Source organism: Dendropsophus ebraccatus, chromosome 8, assembly GCF_027789765.1.
Source record: "Dendropsophus ebraccatus isolate aDenEbr1 chromosome 8, aDenEbr1.pat, whole genome shotgun sequence".
Classification (NCBI taxonomy): domain Eukaryota; kingdom Metazoa; phylum Chordata; class Amphibia; order Anura; family Hylidae; genus Dendropsophus; species Dendropsophus ebraccatus.
The window spans coordinates 92,209,820-92,229,655 of NC_091461.1; the positions used below are offsets into that span (position 1 = coordinate 92,209,820).

A 19,836-nucleotide genomic window follows, 5' to 3' on the forward strand; every position below is an offset into this window, starting at 1 on the left:
TAGGGTCATAAAAGAACTTTGAAAATTATTTACGCACTAGAATCCATTTTTATTATTGTTGACTTCCCCTATAACTGGGGCTGACATCTCTCCGGCATTGCCACATGCAGCTTTATTGATGTGACTTCGTACCTTGGAATGGAGTCACGTATGCACGCCACTGCTCTATTCATTGTCTGTGGGAGCACCAGATATAAGGTCAGTGCTTTCATAGGGAGGTCTACAACTAACATTGTTGTGTGTTATATCTGCATATTTGCTGCTAAATTAAAAAAAAAAAAAAAATGAATATAAGGTTTTGTTCTCACAGGCACACAGCACATGAATTTTGACGGCATCGAAATCCATGCTGCTGTACCCCCTCAAAAAAATCTATTAATTTCAGTGGAGGACGTGAAGCGAGGAGAGCTGTAAGCACAATGGAAGCCATCACAAAAGCCAGGGGGTAAAGGAGCAGAAGGAACTGCACAGAGGCCGGGTGCGGGGGTTTAGACCACTACTGCCAGGCTTACCACTACTACAAGAGCTTGGTTTTTGGCTGTGTAAAAAAGGCCTAGGTGTGTTAATCAATTTTTGACACTTTCTGGCACAGTGTTAACTTTTGTTAAAGGGGTAGTGCGACGTTTAACATTTATTCACTAAATAACAAACATTACAAAGTTATACAACTTTGTAATGTGTGTTATTTAAGTGAATGGCCCCCTTCCCCATGTTACCCTCACCCCCGAAGTGTGGTGCATTATACTTACTCAATTGCTGTCGACCCCGTCCGCCATCTTGGGTTGACAACGTCATCTTCGGGTGGCCAGCCAGACCGTTTCAGCCATCCCCCCTCTGCTGCGTCATCAGCTGCTCAGCCAAGCGCAGCTGAGCAGCTGATGAGGTGGCAGAAGGGGGCCAGCATGAGGAATGGCTGGAGCAGTTCGGCCGGCCTCCCGAAGATGGCGTCGTCAACCCAAGATGGCGGCCGGAGTCGACAGTACTTGAGTAAGTATACTGCACCACACTTCCGGGGTGGGGGGGAACATGGGGAAGGGGGCTATTCACTTAAATAACACACATTACAAAGTTGTATAACTTTGTAATGTGTTATTTAGTGAATAAATTTTAAATGCAGCACTACCTCTTTAAAGGGAAACTGTCAGCAGGTTAGATATGTCCCTATAGCGCAGGGTGCACTGTGTAATGCTAGGACTAAATTGTGGCTACCGTTGTAACTTAATTGGTCGCCATCTTTAAAGATGTATCTCAATCTTTTGCTTAAGTCTCAGCAAAACAGGAATTTTCCTACCTTGATTCTCAGAGCCATTTTTGGGATATTCATATTTTATTTCATATGCTAAGTTTTGTAGCACTGGGAGTGGGGCTACCACCCTCATTGCAGCGATCTGCCCAGGCCAGCCGATCCAACCCCTACTAACAAATATTAGGAGAGCAGAGCCCCAATTTTTACTCTAAGGGGTGGGCCAGGCAAGGGCGCCCCGCCCCCAGTGCTCCAAAACACCTAATTAGCATAGGGAATAAGCTGCTAATATCCCGAAAATGGCACCTAAGATCAAGGCAAGGATCAAGAAATTTTATCAGGTGATTCAGAATATGTTTTTTTTTAATCTGTAGGAATTCTCCCTGAAACCTAAACTTCTTTTTTTGAGACAGCTATGTCTAAGTTATGTCAAAACCTATGGGCAAAAGATCCAGAACCAAAGAATCTGATTATTCCAGCAAAAGGTCCAAGACTGGAGGAGGAATAGCAGGCTTGGTTTATCAGAAGTATCTTAGATAACCAATTTAAAGTGAACGTACCACCAGGCCCGGCCGCCGCTCTCCGTTCACACGTGCCGGCGGCCGGGCAGGAAGTCAGCTATCACATAGAGTAAGGAAGCAGCAGGAGGGGGAGCGGAGAGGGATGATAGCTGCAGTGATGAGCGGCTCCCCCTGCGCGGCATCGCGGCGGCGATCTCAGCCATATAACCCGGCTACTACTCTCCCATCAACTAGATCACAGAGGCGTATCACACTTCTAAAACTTCACATTTATTGATTCGGCTAAAATGCTAAAAACGCCACATAAACCACAATTACTTCCAAGTTTGCACCTAAAATCGGTGCCTACTAGATGACAGTCGCCTGGATCATCCAATCCACATATTAAGGCGACAAACACCCACAAAATAACTAATATTCACAAACTGATGTAAGAAAAGTAACAGTCACAATACAATATATTAACTGATACTAAGAATCACAAATCAAATTAAGTCCTAATCAAAAATTAACTGATGTCATTAAACACACAGCATAACATAGATATCCTCAAAATTGAATGATATCGTTAAACACAAAAAATATAATAAATACCCGACGCGTTTCCCCGTGGTGTGTAGCCACGGATCATCAGGGGTTAAAGTGCGCAGATCCTAGATTCCACAGTCACATATCATGAGCAGAGAAAGCATAGATATATAAATACAATTCTCACTAGAAACTGTGACTTAGGTGCACTGAGAACTCTGTTTCACCCAATCAGCAAACAGAGACTGGACTAGATCCCACGGTCATATACCATACACAAGGAATGCAATGATAAATACCATTCTCATTAGGAATTATGACGTAGGTGCACTAAGCACTCTGTTTCACCCAATCAGCAGAGAACAGCCATTCATGGTTGTAAACTAAGGAGACAGTGTGGTAATACAAAAGATGGCTCAGCCGAGCCTCTTACTCCTTCCCCTTAGGTCTGGTGTCCGGCCTCCATTGGGGCTGCAGTGGTATACCGCGGGGTGTTGAGGTATCTTCAACACCCCGCGGTATACCACTGCAGCCGCAATGGAGGCCGGACACCAGACCTAAGGGGAAGGAGTAAGAGGCTCGGCTGAGCCATCTTTTGTATTACCACACTGTCTCCTTAGTTTACAGCCATGAATGGCTGTTCTCTGTTTGCTGATTGGGTGAAACAGAGTGCTTAGTGCACCTACGTCATAATTCCTAATGAGAATGGTATTTATCATTGCATTCCTTGTGTATGGTATATGACCGTGGGATCTAGTCCAGTCTCTGTTTGCTGATTGGGTGAAACAGAGTTCTCAGTGCACCTAAGTCACAGTTTCTAGTGAGAATTGTATTTATATATCTATGCTTTCTCTGCTCATGATATGTGACTGTGGAATCTAGGATCTGCGCACTTTAAACCCTGATGATCCGTGGCTACACACCACGGGGAAACGCGTCGGGTATTTATTATATTTTTTGTGTTTAACGATATCATTCAATTTGGAGGATATCTATGTTATGCTGTGTGTTTAATGACATCAGTTAATTTTTGATTAGGACTTAATTTGATTTGTGATTCTTAGTATCAGTTAATATATTGTATTGTGACTGTTACTTTTCTTACATCAGTTTGTGAATATTAGTTATTTTGTGGGTGTTTGTCGCCTTAATATGTGGATCGGATGATCCAGGCGACTCATCTAGTAGGCACCGATTTTAGGTGCAAACTTGGAAGTAATTGTGGCTTATGTGGCGTTTTTAGCATTTTAGCCGAATCAATAAATGTGAAGTTTTAGAAGTGTGATACGCCTCTGTGATCTAGTTTTTGATTTATACGTATCCAAGGCCTGTGGTTAGTGGCAATTCACTAACTTTTTCTGTGATAGGGGTACTCTCCCATCACCTGCACATGCTATGAGCAGGTGGGGAGAGTAGTAGTTGAGAGTAGTCCACAGCGGCGGGCGTTCTGTGATGTACTGATTGCTTACATTTATGGAATACTTTGGGGAGCAAGGACACTTGCTCCCCAAAGTATTTCATAAATGTATTCAATCAAAAACACTGTATATTACATTACATACACACATCCATTGTCATTCCAATGGAGTGTCCAGCAGGGGCGCACTATATATAGAAGTCAATGGTACTCATTGACTTCTATATATAGTGCGCCCCCTGCTGGACACTCCATAGGAATTACACCCTTCGTCGTGACGACACTGCTTCTGAGAGAATTCTAACACTTCCTGGTACACTAAATTAAGGGAAATAGCAGTATAGGAGCATTTCCCATAATTAATGTACATTAGAAAATTGTATAACTTTCCATCAGTAATAACATATAAAAAAATAATTTCCGCTGGACTTCTCCTTTAAACGAATGGAAGATCTCACTGCACAACTTCATAATTGTGCCTCCCGATTCTTTCGGACCTGGATTTATTGGGATCAATTTACCCACACAGACGATTATAAATCCCTCATGGCTCAGTGAGGAGCTACCCTACTCTCCCCTTTTCCTCTCTGTCCTTCTTTCACAATTCCTCCTGTAATGTCTAGTTTTGTCTATGTATGTACCCCCATAATTGTAAAGTGCTGCGGAATCTGTTGGTGCTATACAAATAAAAATTATTATTATTATTTCTGCCTGGATTTTTTTTTTCTCATTTTGTTGAGCGTTAGCTCACCCCTTGACTTGTTGGCATTTTTATTTTTTGGTTATAGGGAGCCATGGTTTTGTGACTTAGTAGATCAGTGATGATCTTGTACTTTATGTATTTCTTTCTACAGTTGACTTATGTTACCTGATTGGAACCTTGCACCGATGGGTGTCAGTTGTTATTCCTGTTTTTATATATTTAAAAAAGAAACAAATAAAATTTTGAATAAAAAAAAATTTGATAAATTGCTCAGCCCTAGATGGTGGTCTCACTGCTGACAGGTTTTTGTATTTCAATGATGGTACACTTTACAGGTTATGGGCAAATATGCTTAAAGGGGTTATCCAGCGCTACAAAAACATGGCCACTTTTCCCCCTACTGTTGTCTCCAGTTCAGGTGCGGTTTGCAATTAAGCTCCATTTACTTCAATGGAACTGACTTTCAAAACCCCACCCAAACTGGAGACAACAGTAGGGGGAAAGTGGCCATGTTTTTGTAGCGCTGGATAACCCCTTTAAATCTTTTAGTGTACTATATGTATTATGAGGAGTAAAACTGCTTTAGCTCTGTAGCTTGCATTTATTATAATACTTTCTGCCTATCCAGGAATAAAAGACATCAAAGGATCACTGAATTTGTGCCTATTCAAGTGTATAACACAGAACAGTCAGTGTAGCTCAAATTGTCAATGAATTCTGAGAAGTCTGTATAGGTTTCAATACCAATCACAGGTATAAAGGTATTTATTTGTACAACATGGGACAACTACTATGACTGATAAGTAAGACAATTCATGTCCATGTGATTTTTTTGATGATGTATAAAATGTGATATGTTGGAAAAGCACTGTCCACATTCTAAGCATGAAAATGGTCTCTCGCTCATGTGAATTCTCTGATGTGAAACAAGACTTGATTTCTGAGTAAAGCATTTCCCACATTCTGAGCACGAAAACGGTTTCTCCCCTGTGTGAGTTCTTAGATGACTGATCAGATATGATTTCTGAGTAAAACATCTCCCACATTTCAAACAGGAAAAGGGCTTCTCTCCTGTGTGAGTTCTTTGATGATTAGTAAGATCTGACTTTTTAGTAAAAGTTTTCCCACATTTCAGGCACGAAAACGGTCTCTCTCCTGTGTGAACTCTTTGATGCCTAATAAGATTTGATTTCCTTATAAAACATTTTCCACATTCTGAACATGAAAATGGCTTCTCCCCTGTGTGAATGCGCAAATGCTGAATGAGATTTAATTTCTAGACAAAGCTTTTCCCACATTCCAAACATGAAAATGGCTTTTCTCCTGTGTGGATTTTTTGATGTTCAAGAAGAGCTGCTTTCTGGGTAAAACTTTTCCCACTTTCTGTACACAAAAATGCTTTTTCACCTGTGTGAATTCTCAGATGCTGAACAAGAGTTGATTTCTGAATAAAACGCTTCCCACATTCTGAACATGAAAAGGGTTTCTCCCCTGTGTGAACTCTATGATGTCTTACAAGATCTGAATTCTTGAAAAAACTTTTTCCACAATACATGCAAGAAAATGGCCTCTCGAGTCTTTTGTGTACAGCAAAGCTCAAGCCTGAGTCCTTAAAAATCCATGATAGATCAGGTTCCTCATGATAACAAGGGTCAGACGACAGCTCTTTCCTATGAAGGACCGACAATACATTATCAGTAACAGTTTGGATAACAGTTCCAGATACATTGTGCAGGATTTTGCCTTCTGCCCGGTCTGGAGATGAACGTTCCTTAACACTTATGGTGTAGCTGCCTAATGGGAATAAAAATATTTTATGCAAAATTAGGTAGATATATTTTAGTTAGTTTATAAGTTAAGTTAGATAAGTTTATATACTGCTAAATATTTCTTACATTAAACAGACCATATATGCCCCCAGAAAACGTCAAAAGTTTGGCATTGCTTACTGTACCTATATAGAATGGAACAAACTTGCAGCATCAGCAAGCCCTAGAAAACTACTGAAAACATGTACCAGCATCTTCTTTCTCCTTTCCCACTCTGTCTCTGCTCACCCTTATGCTTTTGTAATTTCACAAAATGGAATACTAAGGCTCTGTAGTTATTCATGGTGCCTCTGTGCCATGTACAATAAAAAAAAAAACAAACATAACTTATCAACATGAAAATTTTTACTGACTGTCTACATTATAAAAAGTCCAATGTCTCAATGATTAGATCAATGGAAGCACTCGCTCATTTCCCATAATAGCCTCCTGTCAAAAGATAAAACCCTCTTCTAATTGTTTGAAGCACAATAAATAGAAATCAACAGAAAGAAATATACCTGATAAAAAGATTATGAAAAATAAAATCTTTATTTAAAATATGTCACAAAAACAACAAATAATATGGGGGGGGACCAACAGCACCCCTTGGAGTTTGGGGAAGAAAGTATGAATATTACATCACAATCACAATCCTGTACATAAATAAATACTAGTTGGGCACTGGGCACTTGTCTATATAAATAAATATAACAGCACTGCTCAGAGAGGAGATATAAAGAGTATATATAATGCTAAAGTGCAGAAACACTAGATTATCCCATTGCTGTGAGAAATAGGTCAAACAGATATTAGGTGATGACTGTCCCAGCACTAGTAAACAAGGTACCTTCCCGCTTCCAACCATTTCACTTACCCAAATCACTTAGATGTTACCCATACATGTCTACAACTTGTACAGTAGATCTAACAAACACTTACAGTCCTGTATTTCAGAAAGCCTTGACTTTACGTTATTGAAATAATAAAGGGACTGTATCATCTCTAGATAATTCTTAGAGCTGCAGACATGGGCAAATAAGAAGATAGAACAAATGATACTTCTCCAAGCTGATGGCTGTTTTCAAAGTTATAAAATCATGTTTTCCTAATAAGTTAGAGGGTCACAGAAGCCAAGCTGAACTGCAGGATGAATGCTTCCTGCCTCACCTACAACTTGTTGTCCTGCATGATTGAAGTGTAGGGCTCAGTACTAGAAGACAAGCCCTGTATATCAAACATGGAGAGCAGGAAGAGGTGGGGAGCAGGGAAGCAACACCGCCTCTATGACACTTGAACTTAGAAGGAAAACATCATTTTATAACTTTGGAAACAGCTATCCGCTAATAGACAGTTATCAATTGTTTTATCTCCCCGTCGGCTATTTATCCATGTTTGCAGCTCTGATATGGACTTGTAAGATTCCCTTTAACCTTTCTTTCACCGTATGTAATGAATATTTCTGGCATTTTCAAATATGGCTTACCTGGGCTGATATCAGTAGCAGTCTCTTCCTCTTTACACTGCTGATCATCTTCCACATAAACCTCCTCTATTACCACATCCTCAGGCTTAATATCAGTGAGGTCTTCACCCTAATGTGAAAAAAACCCACATACAATCCTAGAATTAGTTAAGAAGTGTGGGGTGTATTTATTCGGATACAAGTCATTAAAAAAATTGCCTTTACAGCAAACATCCAATGATATATTAAACATCCTGAAAAGATGAAAAGTCTGCACACCACATGACTGAGCTATAACAAAGTCTTCACACAGTCTCTTTCAGCCCCAGACATAGGTAAATGAACTGGGACCTAACAAGAGATACGCACATGGCCTGTACACATCAGAGGCTTTACAGAGTCCCCAGCATCTACCTGATTCAAGAACACACTAGGACTTCCCTCTGAACAATTCTGGGAATAGAGAGGACTGGGACATCTCTCTTGTATATTTTTCTTAGTGGATACATCTGTAGAGAATACAAACAGTGACTGAATACACAGTTATATGTAACGATTAGATGAAGTGTGTATCTAGATGAGCCTCTTCTTTACAATAAAATCTCCTCTTACCAGAAGATGTAGGGGGGTGTGCATTCTCCATCAAAAACTCATTGTACAGATCCATGTGCCCTTTTACATACTTCCACTCCTCCGTGGAGAAATAGACAGTGACATCTTCACACCTTACAGCAACCTGAAACATGCAATGGTACAGTCAGCATCCCGACACTTCTCTTGTGGTTATTGTACAATGTCCCAGCATTCCCAGCAGCGCTCACCTCCCCAGTCAGCAAGTGAATGATCTTGTTGGTGAGATCCAGGATCTTCTGCTCATTGTCTCTTTCATATAGCAGAGAATGAGGTTTAGGTGTGGTAATGGGGCTCTGGGTCCATTCTTCTGATAAACAGAATCGGCTGCTAGGTTTCACACACTATCCAGAGATCTGCTTCACTACTACCTAATTCTGTGCTTAAAGAGACCACATCACTATATAGAAGACCAGACATGAAAAAGATTCTGGCAATGTCCTCTCTAAAGCTAAATAGATCACATAATGGTACCAATAAAGCACAATAGATTTTTTTTTTTAAGTAGTAGAACATAAAAACTAAAAAAATCTAGTAACGCCATAATTGTTCTAATCTTCAGAGTAATATTAACAGGTTCTTTGTGACATCTGTAAAAATGAAACCCAAAAAGCGATAGCAGAAAAAGGTGAGGGTAAAAGAACAAATGCTGTAAAAAAAAAAAAATCACTGTACTGGGAAAAAGGAAATGATATATGACATAATTCCCAGAATCCTTCACCATTCTTATTATTAATTATAATTAATTGTGAAGATGTCACGACTGAGAAAATATCTGTGCCAGCTGTTGAACTAGCCACTGAGCCGAGCGGCCAGTCCATCAGCCGAGTCGTGACGTGGATACCCGGGAGATCCCAGAGCTTGGCAGGGGCACCGGGCCGCTCCTGCCATTCACTGCGGCAATGAGGAGAGGTAAGTTCCTATTTATAATCAATTTCCCCCTCCCCCTGCAGGATTTTAGCAATCGCCGGAATTCTCCTTTAATAATATTATATTAATATAAAAGAGATTATAAGGTTATATTTTATGGTGGGCAGGCTGCGCTAACAAAAATCCATACCTACTGGCTGATGCGTCAGCACTACTACCAGTGATTGTACAAGCAGACCTTTCCTTGTATGTGTTAAAAGGAGACCAGCCAATGGTATGCAGTGTGTACCCGACATTCACAGAATGGCCACAGTGCAGGGATCACAAGAGGCGAGTTAAACATTTATATATATAAATTTATTTTTATTTTTTTTAAAGTTTCTTTTAAAGTGTTAGGGCTAATTCACACGTCCGTTGTTCTGTCCGCAATTGCGGACAGAACATGAAACCAATGTTATCCTAAGGCCCCGTTCACACGTCCGTACGTGTATACGGGGCCGCGATCCGTGCCGCAAAAAAACGGACATGTTGTAATGCGGACCGTTTTTTTGCGGCACGGATCTCTGGGGTAATGATGTGTGAACGTAGTGCTCCGTGAAGCTCGGAGCACTACGGATACACATACGGTAGTGCGGTCCGCGGCCAGGGACTGCACTACGGGTGTGTAAATGTGGCCTTACTGTCTTGGAAAAAAAGACAGACAGCCCTTTATAGTCATGCTTGTGTATAACCCCCTCCCATCCTCCCCTCCCCACCTCTCCAGTCACCAGGTAGACGATCTGCAGGGTAAGATTTAATATCCTTTCAGCTATCTTGTTCCTTTCTTTATCCATCTTCTGCAGGTCACTCAAGACAAGCACCAGGGTCTTGAAAAGGGAAAGACAAATCAGTTGGGACTGTAGAATCCTTGGTGAAAATAGAAGAAAATGGAAATGAATACACTTGGAAAAGCAGCGCATATGTAAGGAGGTATCTGACAGAAAATTATCCTTAGGGTATAAACCCACACACCGTATACACAGCGTATTTACTGCTGCGATACGCAGCGAATACGCAGCAAAAACGCAACAAATACGCAACAAAAACGCAGCAGATTAGATCTAAATAACTGAACTCAGCATTAAATCTTCACCATCAAACTGCTGCGTATTTGCTGCGTATTTGTTGCGTATTTGTTGCGTATTTGCTGCGTATACGGTGTGTGGGTTTGTACCCTAAAGGTTCAGTAGTGGTGTCCTAACAAAGAAGGCAATGGAGGGGTTTAAAGGGGTTGGCCACTTTGTAGTAAAATTGCTTAGTGTACAGTATTAGTAAGTGTACTCACATTACTCACTGACAACAGCTCCCTGTGTACCTCATAGAGCTAACATCAGACTCCCCTCCTCCAGGCTGGGCTGCCCTGCTCTGTGGTGTTTTGGTCCATAAGATTGCTGACATGGAGGAGCATGTGACCAGGCCCCGCCCCCCAGTGTCTACCACTGAGCCTGTATATGTCTATGGAGGACACAGAGGACAGGGCCTGGTCACATGCTCCTCCATGTCAGCCATTTTGTGGACTGAAATAAAACAGAGCAGGGCAGCCCAGCCTGGAGAAGGGGAGTCTGATTTTAGCTCTATGAGGTACAGAGGGAGCTTCTGTCAGTATATACATTGAGCACACTTACTAATACTTTGTACTGACCTATTTTACTAAAAACTGGCCCAGCACTTTAACAACATAAATGTACATCATGGCGCCGCTAGGGGGAGTTCAGAGGGGGGGGGGGGGGGGGGTCACCCCGTTCCGGACCACAACACTCCTGGCTGCTATCAGCAGCCGGAGACTGGGGCTGTTAGCCGGCGCAGGTCGATTGCTGCACCCGGCTAATTAACCATTTAAATGCCACTGTAAAAAAATGACAGCAGCATTAAAAAATATGCTCCGTGGTGGTCTAGTGACTGGATTGACTGATGGAAAGTACAGATCATGTCATTATCTGTCTCCAATATTTGCCTGTTTTTCTTTTAAAAAGTGGTGCAAATATTTTACACCAGAGTTTTACACATTTGGCACCAAAAAGCAGATGTAAGACCTCTCACCAAAGATAGAAAAGTGGGTGTGGCTTATGTTGTTGTGTAATTTGTACCATGTTTTAAATTGTTTTTCAGCTTTTGCTGTCCAGGCATGATGGGAATTGTAGTTTTGGAACAGCTGGAGGGAAGGTTTCCCCTCCATGTTCTAGGGGAAATTCTCCGGATGCGTATTTAGTATAAAGTTTCAATCCACAGAACAATGCAAGAATAAGACAGACTCACGATTTTATAGTGTGACGACCCTCTGCGCCTCCTGCCGTTCTCTCGTCAGGTCTGTCTGTTCAGGCTCATAGCGGACATTACTGGCACATGCGAATAGCTAACAGGTGTCAGAGCCTTGCCACTAATCTGACCTGATGGGGGACACAACTAGGGAGTCTCCCTGAAATTCTGGTTGGGGTGACATGTCTGTTAGATTTAAACTGGAGTGCAAAATTATATAGTACAGAATGCTACATCTACTCCACGTACAAGTACACTTAAAGGGGAATGTCCATTGGCAAACAACCTAGAAGAAAACAAGGCACATATAGACTCCAGCTCGCTGTAAATCTGTGACCACCTGCTTGTAGATACAGCATGAACTACTATGGAGCTAAGAAGGGCTTTCCCTATGTAAAAGTAACAGGAATCCGGCAGCCTTCAAGTCAGGACGGGAGACAGGAGGTCACGTGATCCGCACAGGCCGGAAGTAGAGCGGTGAGGACGTCAGGTGGAACGCGCAGCCAGGAAGTGGTTAGTACATAGACTTCCGGTTGCAGAGTATGCAGCGGGTAAGAGACATTGTCGTCGGTGTTACCGGAGTCATACTCGGTTATGTTGTGCGTTACCGGCTGTTCTGTACACTGCTGCAAGAGGACGGGGTCACATGTCCCGAGAGCGGTCACTGGGGCACGCACATGCTGTACTTACCCTCACCATCCCCGGCCGGCTACAAGGCATTATGGGTGTTTTGCTATTTTTGTCCAGTCTTATCAGAATACAATGTCAACATCCTGCCCTACATTACTTCTGTATACAAAGAGCTACAGACAATAGCAGGATAGGAGCTCTGCTGCTGTATGTATCACAATGGTTCATAGCACTCTGACTGCTCTTAGTCCTTTCCTGAGCCTTTGAATATGAATATATATATATATATATATATATATATATATATACATACACTGCCCACAGCAACCAATCACAGCACAGTATTCAGCCCTGGTAAAATGAAAGCTGAGCTGTGATTGGTCGCTGTGGTCACTATCCTTCAGTTTCTGTTTCTCGCAGATTGATAAATCTGGGCCTATATAATGTTATTATGCTTACACCGAGTATAATGGCTTAAAAATTACTTTTTAATGGCATGCTTTAATTTAATCGGTACCAATTCAGTGATGAAAAACTATAGACACATTGCCATTAGAGATGAGCGAACCTTGAGCATGCTCGGGTTCCTCCAAACCCAAGAGCCGCATTCACACATTTCTTGTTCTGCATGTAACAGACTTCCCCCCCCCCTGCCCGGGCAGCATTTGTGATAAGATGCTGGGAGCCGGGGAACTGTATTCATATGCGCCACACTGTGGTTACAGCGTAGCGCATATGCATACAGCTACTCCGCTCCCAGCATCTTACCACAGATGCTGCCTGGGCATGGGGGAAGTCTGTTACATGCAGAACACATCCATGTTCCGTGCAGAACAAGGAACCTGTGAATGCGGCCTCACTCTCATCGAAGAAATTGCATCCAACTTCTTCAGGCATCGGTAATTATTTTTGTGGGAAGTTTTTTTTAGCAGTTGGTGGGGCTGCTTTTAACCATTTTCATGTCTGTAGTGGGTCTGTATCTTGCCATTGCAGTGAGCTGTTGCATTTTTCAGTGTTTTTGTGTATCGGTAATTAAATGCAGAGAGTTCAAGTTTGGATGAACATGCTCGAAGTTACGTGCTACAGCATTTACATTGTGTGTCTCATATTGGTAGATTCCACTCTAGGGTCACTGAAACGTGAATCTCATCGTCAAAGTGAAAAGAGTGAAGAATATTCTCACAGACATTTGAAGATGGACAAGGGGCAGGTGGCTACAAATATCGTAAATCTCACCTTGGAGATCATTTACCTGCTGACTGGAGAGGTGAGGTTTTTTAGGTTACTTACCAGCAGTAAAATAAACTATAGAAGTTGGGTATCACTGTAATCATACCAACTTCTAGAATCAAGAATCAAGTTAAGATGTTCTTCTGGGCAGGATGACATGGATGAGTGTGGACACAATCTAAAGCCTAAACAGCACCACAGATTAGATTTCTAGTGAAAGATCCAACTAGAAGTAGTGGTGCAGGGATAGTAATATTAAAGATTGTCAACAGCAAGAGACCACCTGGTCCATCTAGCAGGGCTCCAGATGGCGACCAAAATGGTCGCCAATGCGACTGATATCTTGCAAATGGCGCCCAGATTTATTAATCTGGGCGCCATTTGCGACTGGCCCCGGCGGCGGCTGTCTCTTTAAGGACTTCCGCACGCTGCACCGAAGCACGTGGCGCCTCTGCGGCCGTCCGTCCAATGAATGACGGACGTGCTGAATGACGTGTGCGGGGACACGCTTCTCCAGTGACGTCATCCCGCACATCCTTCATTCATTGGACGGACGGCCGCAGAGGCGCCACACTCCTCCAGCGCCTCTCTCCCGCCTCTCCTCACCTGGCGGTTCTTCAAGTGCACCCCAGCGGCACCAAGATTGTGGGGGGGGGGGTGTATGTATAGACTGCACAGTACCACTTCCCTCAGTGTCTGTATGTATACACTGCACAGTACCACTTCCCTCAGTGTCTGTATGTATACACTGCACAGTACCACTTCCCTCAGTGTGTGTGTGTATATACACTGCACAGTACCACTTCCCTCAGTGTGTGTGTGTATATACACTGCACAGTACCACTTCCCTCAGTGTCTGTATGTATATACACTGCACAATACCACTTCCCTCAGTGTCTGTATGTATATACACTGACTCAGAATCTGACTTGTAGACCACCTCACACATTCTAGTGGACTGTATATTGTTGTCAAGTTGCAAGCTTTTAAGTTCAACTTCAGAAGAGTAAGCCTCATTAAAAGGCTAGCCAAGTGAAGCTGAAGTACTGAGTCAGACTGTATATGGTTGTCAAGTTGCAAGTTTCCATGTTGAACGTTTTCAAACTAAGGCCCCGTTCCCACTGAGGAAAGGTAGCGGAATTCCGCGACGGAATTGTCCGCCGCGGAATGCCGTTAGCCTCACGCTCATAATGGGAGTCTATGGGAGGCGCGCGCTCCTGCTCTCTACGCGCTGAAGAATGAACATGTTCATTCTTCAGCGCGGACAGGGCAGGAGCGCGCGCCTCCCATAGACTCCCATTATGAGCGGGAGGCTAACGGCATTCCGCGGCGGACAATTCTGTCGCGGAATTCCGCTACCTTTCCTCAGTGGGAACGGGGCCTAAGAAAAGAAAGAATCTAAAGGAGGATGCTGCTGTGGCCTCTGCACACAGTAAGTCCCATTTAACATAACATTAATTTTACATGTTTTAAAATGTTGGCGACCAAATATTCTATTTGGCGCCTAAATTTTTCAGGTTAGGAGCCAATGGCTCCTAGGTACATTTTTTAGTCTGGAGCCCTGTCTAGTCTGCCCTTATATTATTTCCTTTTTATCCCAGAAAGGGTCACATTCAGTTACGGTAGGTTTACTAACCACATCTGCTGGAAGGTGGTTCTAAGCAATGTGATTTGTTCTTAAAAAATGAGACTATGATGTCTGTCTTATTACATAGGATTATGGACCTTTGAAAAAGCCTGGTCACTGCACGGAACCCAGCAACCCACCCTATATATCGAGATTTAGGAATCCTGACATGACACCATTGCCTCATCCAGTGTTTCATAATGGGCAGAAGCAGATAATTCTAAAGCTCACCAACAAGATCATTGAGCTCCTGACTGAAGAGGTGAGGGCTGCTGGGAATACTAGATATACCATTAAGGTAACACAAGAGATGTGTCTAGTTGATGACTGTATCATTGTGTGTGTCAGGTGCCTATAAGATGTCAGGATGTCACTGTCCATTTCTCTATGGAGGAGTGGGGGTATATAGAAGCACATAAGGATCTGTACAAAGATGTCATGATGGAGACCGATCAGTCCCTCACATCACTAGGTAAGAGGACATTTCGTTTTTATCCTGGGCACAGAGATTAAAGGGAACCAGTGAGCTCAATTGGGCTGATTTGGTTCCCTGCAGCGCTGTATAAAGCTAATGTAGTGGACGCGGCTGCAGCTGTAGCAGGTAGTCATCTGGGCGGCTGCCTGCCCGTGTCCAGTCACTGCTCCCTCCCCACCTAGCACGCTGACGGGGAGAAAGTGGTGACTAGACACGGGCAGGGAGCCGCCCAGATGACTACCTGCTGCGCGCAGGGGGATTAAACTTCACTTTCTCGGGTATAAAGCTGCAGCCGCGGCTGATACATGCTGCCAGCTGGACGTGAGCTTTATACTGTGCTGCAGAGAACCAAATGAGCCCAATTTAGCTGATTGGTTCCCTTTAAATATACAATATTGTGTAGTGTTGGTATGACCATCTAGAGGAGCGGAACAGTTGTGCTACATTGTCTACAGCTACTGTCATAATATAATTGTAGACTTGAGCGCAATGCCTGTACCGGGCACTGGGCCAGCTGGCTGTACTAAGAGACATTCACCACTTAGTAAATCTGTCCGGGAAAAAGGGGACGGGGCTTGATTCAAGATGAGTACACCAGTCTTGATAAATGTACCCCAAATTTTTTTGCAAAAACAAATGGGGGAAAAAGAAAAAAAAAAGTATTGCAAACACATAGTGTGGACCCAGCCTAAGCCAGGAGAATTGTGCAGATTTTACACTCCAGCTTTCAGTACTTTCCATCCAGGCAGCTTGGCACTGCCTAGGTAGAGATGATTGACAGCAGGGAAGCACAGATCCCTACTACTTCTCCTTATCAGTGGGGGTCTCAGCAGTGTCACCCCCGCCAATTGAACCTTTTACGTCAAACAAATTGAAGGACCCCCATACACATTAGGGAAAAGTCGTCTGCTTTTGCCAGTTTTGACTATATACCTTGACTTTCAACAACTGATACTTTTGTTTCCCAGAAGATAAACCCCACCAATGTAGCTGCTGCTTGTCAGCCAAGGGTTTATGTGTATGAAGATGGTAGTATGTTTCATTACACCTTTTAGACTAATTGTTATGAATTTTATGTCCCCAACAGAATTAACCGAATCCTTAAAAAAACCTAAAAGGGCCTACAGTCCACCATCAGAGATGAGAAATACAAATCAAATCGAGCACAATTCAGTTATCAGTATTAAGGAAGAAACCCTCTCATATGATGAAGAGCTTCCATTCACAAACTGTTACACAACCTCAGATCCAATTACTCCTATTAACAAGGACTATTTACACGAAGGAAATCTTTTAGACACTCCCACTTACCCACTTAAAAGTCTTGAACAACATGTAGAACATTTTACAAAGCTTCCAGAATTCTGGATCAAGGAAGATCCCCCACTCTCTTCAATCAGTCCACTCGTAGATCAGTCACTGTATAGTTCGAACACTAAAAGGGAAGCCCTATCTTGCAATAGAGGAGAGATCGTAACCACAGACGTTTTTATCCCCACAAATCCTACGCAACAGTATTCATCTCCTCAAACTAAGGAAGACGTGGTCTCATATGGAGACATGAGTGCAACAATAACATCTACAACTATTTATTCTACACATCCTTCCACCTTAAACCAGGATGAAGAAGCTGAGGAGGAGGAGGCATTCCTGTGCTCGACATGTGGAGAATATTTTAGATGCTATACAGAACTTATTGCACATCAGAGGAGCCACACAGGAGAAAAACCCTATATGTGCCTTCTGTGTGGGAAGTCATTCTCTCTAAAACGAAATCTCTTAAACCACAAAAGGTACCACAGCGGAGACCGACCATTCTGTTGCTCACAGTGCGGAAAGAGTTTTCTAAGCAATTCCCATCTTATTGAGCATCAGAGAATTCATACAGGAGAGAAGCCGTTTCCTTGTGCAGAATGCGGAAAACGTTTTATTACTAAGTCCGATCTTATTAGGCATCAGAAAACTCACACAGGAGAGAGACCATATCCGTGTATGGAATGTGGGAAGTGCTTCAAGCAGAATTCTGATCTTGTTCGACATCAAAGAATTCACACGGGGGAAAAGCCATACGCATGCGTAGAATGTGGCAAGGCCTTCACCCTTAAGTCCAATCTTTTAGTTCATAACAGGATCCACACAGGAGAGAAACCCTATTCCTGTTCAGAGTGCGGGAAGCGTTTTATTAGCAAATCCCATCATCTTATACATATAAAAAATCATAGGGAAAACAAATCGGAAGGTGGGACAAGCAGCAGTGTTATACATCAAAACATCTTCTCAGAAGATCATGTTTCCTTGTACTGAGGGCGGTATATGCATATTGCATTTGTAAGACTACAGATAGGTTTTTTACTGGGGACATATATTATTCCACAGTTGTGGTGATTACCAAAGTGTATTACACTATGGACCTAATGTTTATCAGTCAAAAATGTGGATAGACAATAATAACAGAATAAGTACATCTCTAAAATATTTGCCAATGAAAAATAATTTATTAGGATTGTGAGACTCGGTCCGGGCTCGGCATATTGAGAAGCTCTGCCCCTCCCAGTCTGGTCCGTCTAATGCAGCCGCATCCTATCTATAGTATGACACCCGTAAAGGAGCATAAGATCAAAACATCACTCAGCTTCCTCCATAGGAACACTGCATGCATAAAAGTAACACGGGTGCAATGGAGGAGGCACCTTCATAGGACTCTGTAATGTATAGTATTTCTTCCAGCCACATCAGAAAGTTGAGGGATCAGATGGGGTTAAGCTTCCCATTATGCAGAGTTCAGACCTAGTCTCACAGTCTTAATGCTGGAATCACACATGGCAGCTTTTGTTCCAAAACCAGAAGTGGATTGAAATGGGATGGAAAATATAACTGTTGGATCCTCTTCTGGTTTTGGCACAAAAACTGCAGTGGCAGTTTTCCAAAAATGCCATGTATAATATAATAAGTGTCTTATATTGTAATAACAATATAACACTGTTATGTATATTATAGAGGAGCTTGATGTTGGGCAGCACAGAGGTTCAGGGATTCAAATCCAACAAGGACAAAATCTACATGGAGTTATGGAGCCTTTACACAGAGATTTATCTGACAGATTTTTGAAGTCTAAGGGTATGTGCTTACTGAGTAAAACAGGCGGAATTCCGCGGCAGAACTTTCCGCCGTGGAATCCCGTGTCTCAGTGTCCCATAGCCTGTCTTTGGGACAGTGCGCGCTCCTCCGCAGCCGCCGTTCTCCGCTCAAAGAAGTGACATGTCACTTCTTTGAGCGGAGAGCGGCAGCAGCGGAGGAGCGCGCGCCCTCTCATTCACTTACAGCGGAACACTGAGCAAATACGGCGTAATTCCACGGGGGATCTGTCCACCGCGGAATCCCCCGTGCTCAGTGTGACGCTGTAAGTGAATGAGTGGGCTTGTGCTCCTCCCCTGCTGCCGCTCTCCGCTCAAAGAAGTGACATGTCATGTCACTAAGGGTATGTGCACACTACAGAATCCTGAAGGAAACCCTGTCACGGAATCTGCAGCTTGCATCCGCTCTCAGACTCTGGCGGCCGCGTGCATTTCCGCCCATGCCATAGACTCCATTCTATGCACGGGCAGATTCCCCTGCCCGTCCAAAGAATGATCCTGTTCATTCTTTGGACGAACGGCGGAATCTGCCCATGCATAGAACGGAGTCTATGTCACAGGCGGAAATGCACGCGCCCGCCAGAGTTTGCAAGCTGCGGAATCCGCTACAGGTTTTCTGTTGGGATTCCGTACTGTGCACATACCCAAAGCCAGGAATGGAGAAATCTCAGTCTTTACGTTATGACCAGTTCCCTGTTTATAGTCTCTTCCTGGCTTTGGCTTAAAACATCTGTCAGATAAATCTCTTTGTGTAAAGGCACCCTTAGTTGTTTTTTTTCTCCTTGTGTATGTGTGGGCATTCTCCCACACTTCATAAAACATACTGAGTTTTAACTGTGAGCCCCAGCGGGGACAGATGCCATAATCTCTGTACAGTGCTAAAAGTAGGTTATGTGAATGAATAAAATACATAGATTAACATGCCTGGGCCTCATATTCACAACCCCTGCCAGAAACCCTTTAGTCCTTTGTGCCAGAGGGATTTTGGCAACATCGATTGATTCTTTTTTTAGTAGTTATAATTTTTTTTTAAGTCTAGACATAGCAATACCAGTTATTATGGAAATAAGAGTAGTTAAGAATTTAGATTGCATGTGCATTTTTATAGTTTTTTTTTTTTTAATTGCTTGCTTGTTTGTTTTTTTTTAGACTTTTAGGCTATGTTCCTACACTGTATTTTTGCTAAGCATGTGAAACCAAAACCATGAGTGGAATAAAAACACAAAAAGGCTATGTTCACACATTCTTGAAATTGAGTGG

General features: G+C 42.8%; 1 protein-coding gene and 1 pseudogene across 1 annotated transcript; one reads left to right on the forward strand and one right to left on the reverse strand.

Annotated features, from left to right (window-relative positions):
* Positions 1–5,202: 5,202 nt before the first annotated feature.
* Positions 5,203–11,664, reverse strand: LOC138800073 (zinc finger protein 154-like; annotated as a pseudogene).
* Positions 11,665–12,022: 358 nt separating this feature from the next.
* On the forward strand, positions 12,023–18,695 carry LOC138800074 (zinc finger protein 547-like). Its single transcript, XM_069981880.1, has 6 exons — positions 12,023–12,031; positions 12,943–13,009; positions 13,226–13,377; positions 15,056–15,229; positions 15,316–15,439; positions 16,530–18,695. Exons 1-6 carry the CDS (start codon positions 12,023–12,025, stop codon positions 17,744–17,746), a joined length of 1,743 nt encoding a protein of 580 aa, XP_069837981.1. The 3' UTR covers positions 17,747–18,695.
* The last annotated feature ends 1,141 nt before the right edge of the window (positions 18,696–19,836 follow it).

Bases quoted from the DNA above. Each gene is read 5' to 3' on its own strand.
- LOC138800074 (XM_069981880.1), top strand. The intron at 13,378-15,055 runs GTGAGGTTTTTT...CTTATTACATAG, and splicing joins TTTACCTGCTGACTGGAGAG to GATTATGGACCTTTGAAAAA. The intron at 15,230-15,315 runs GTGAGGGCTGCT...TGTGTGTGTCAG, and splicing joins TTGAGCTCCTGACTGAAGAG to GTGCCTATAAGATGTCAGGA.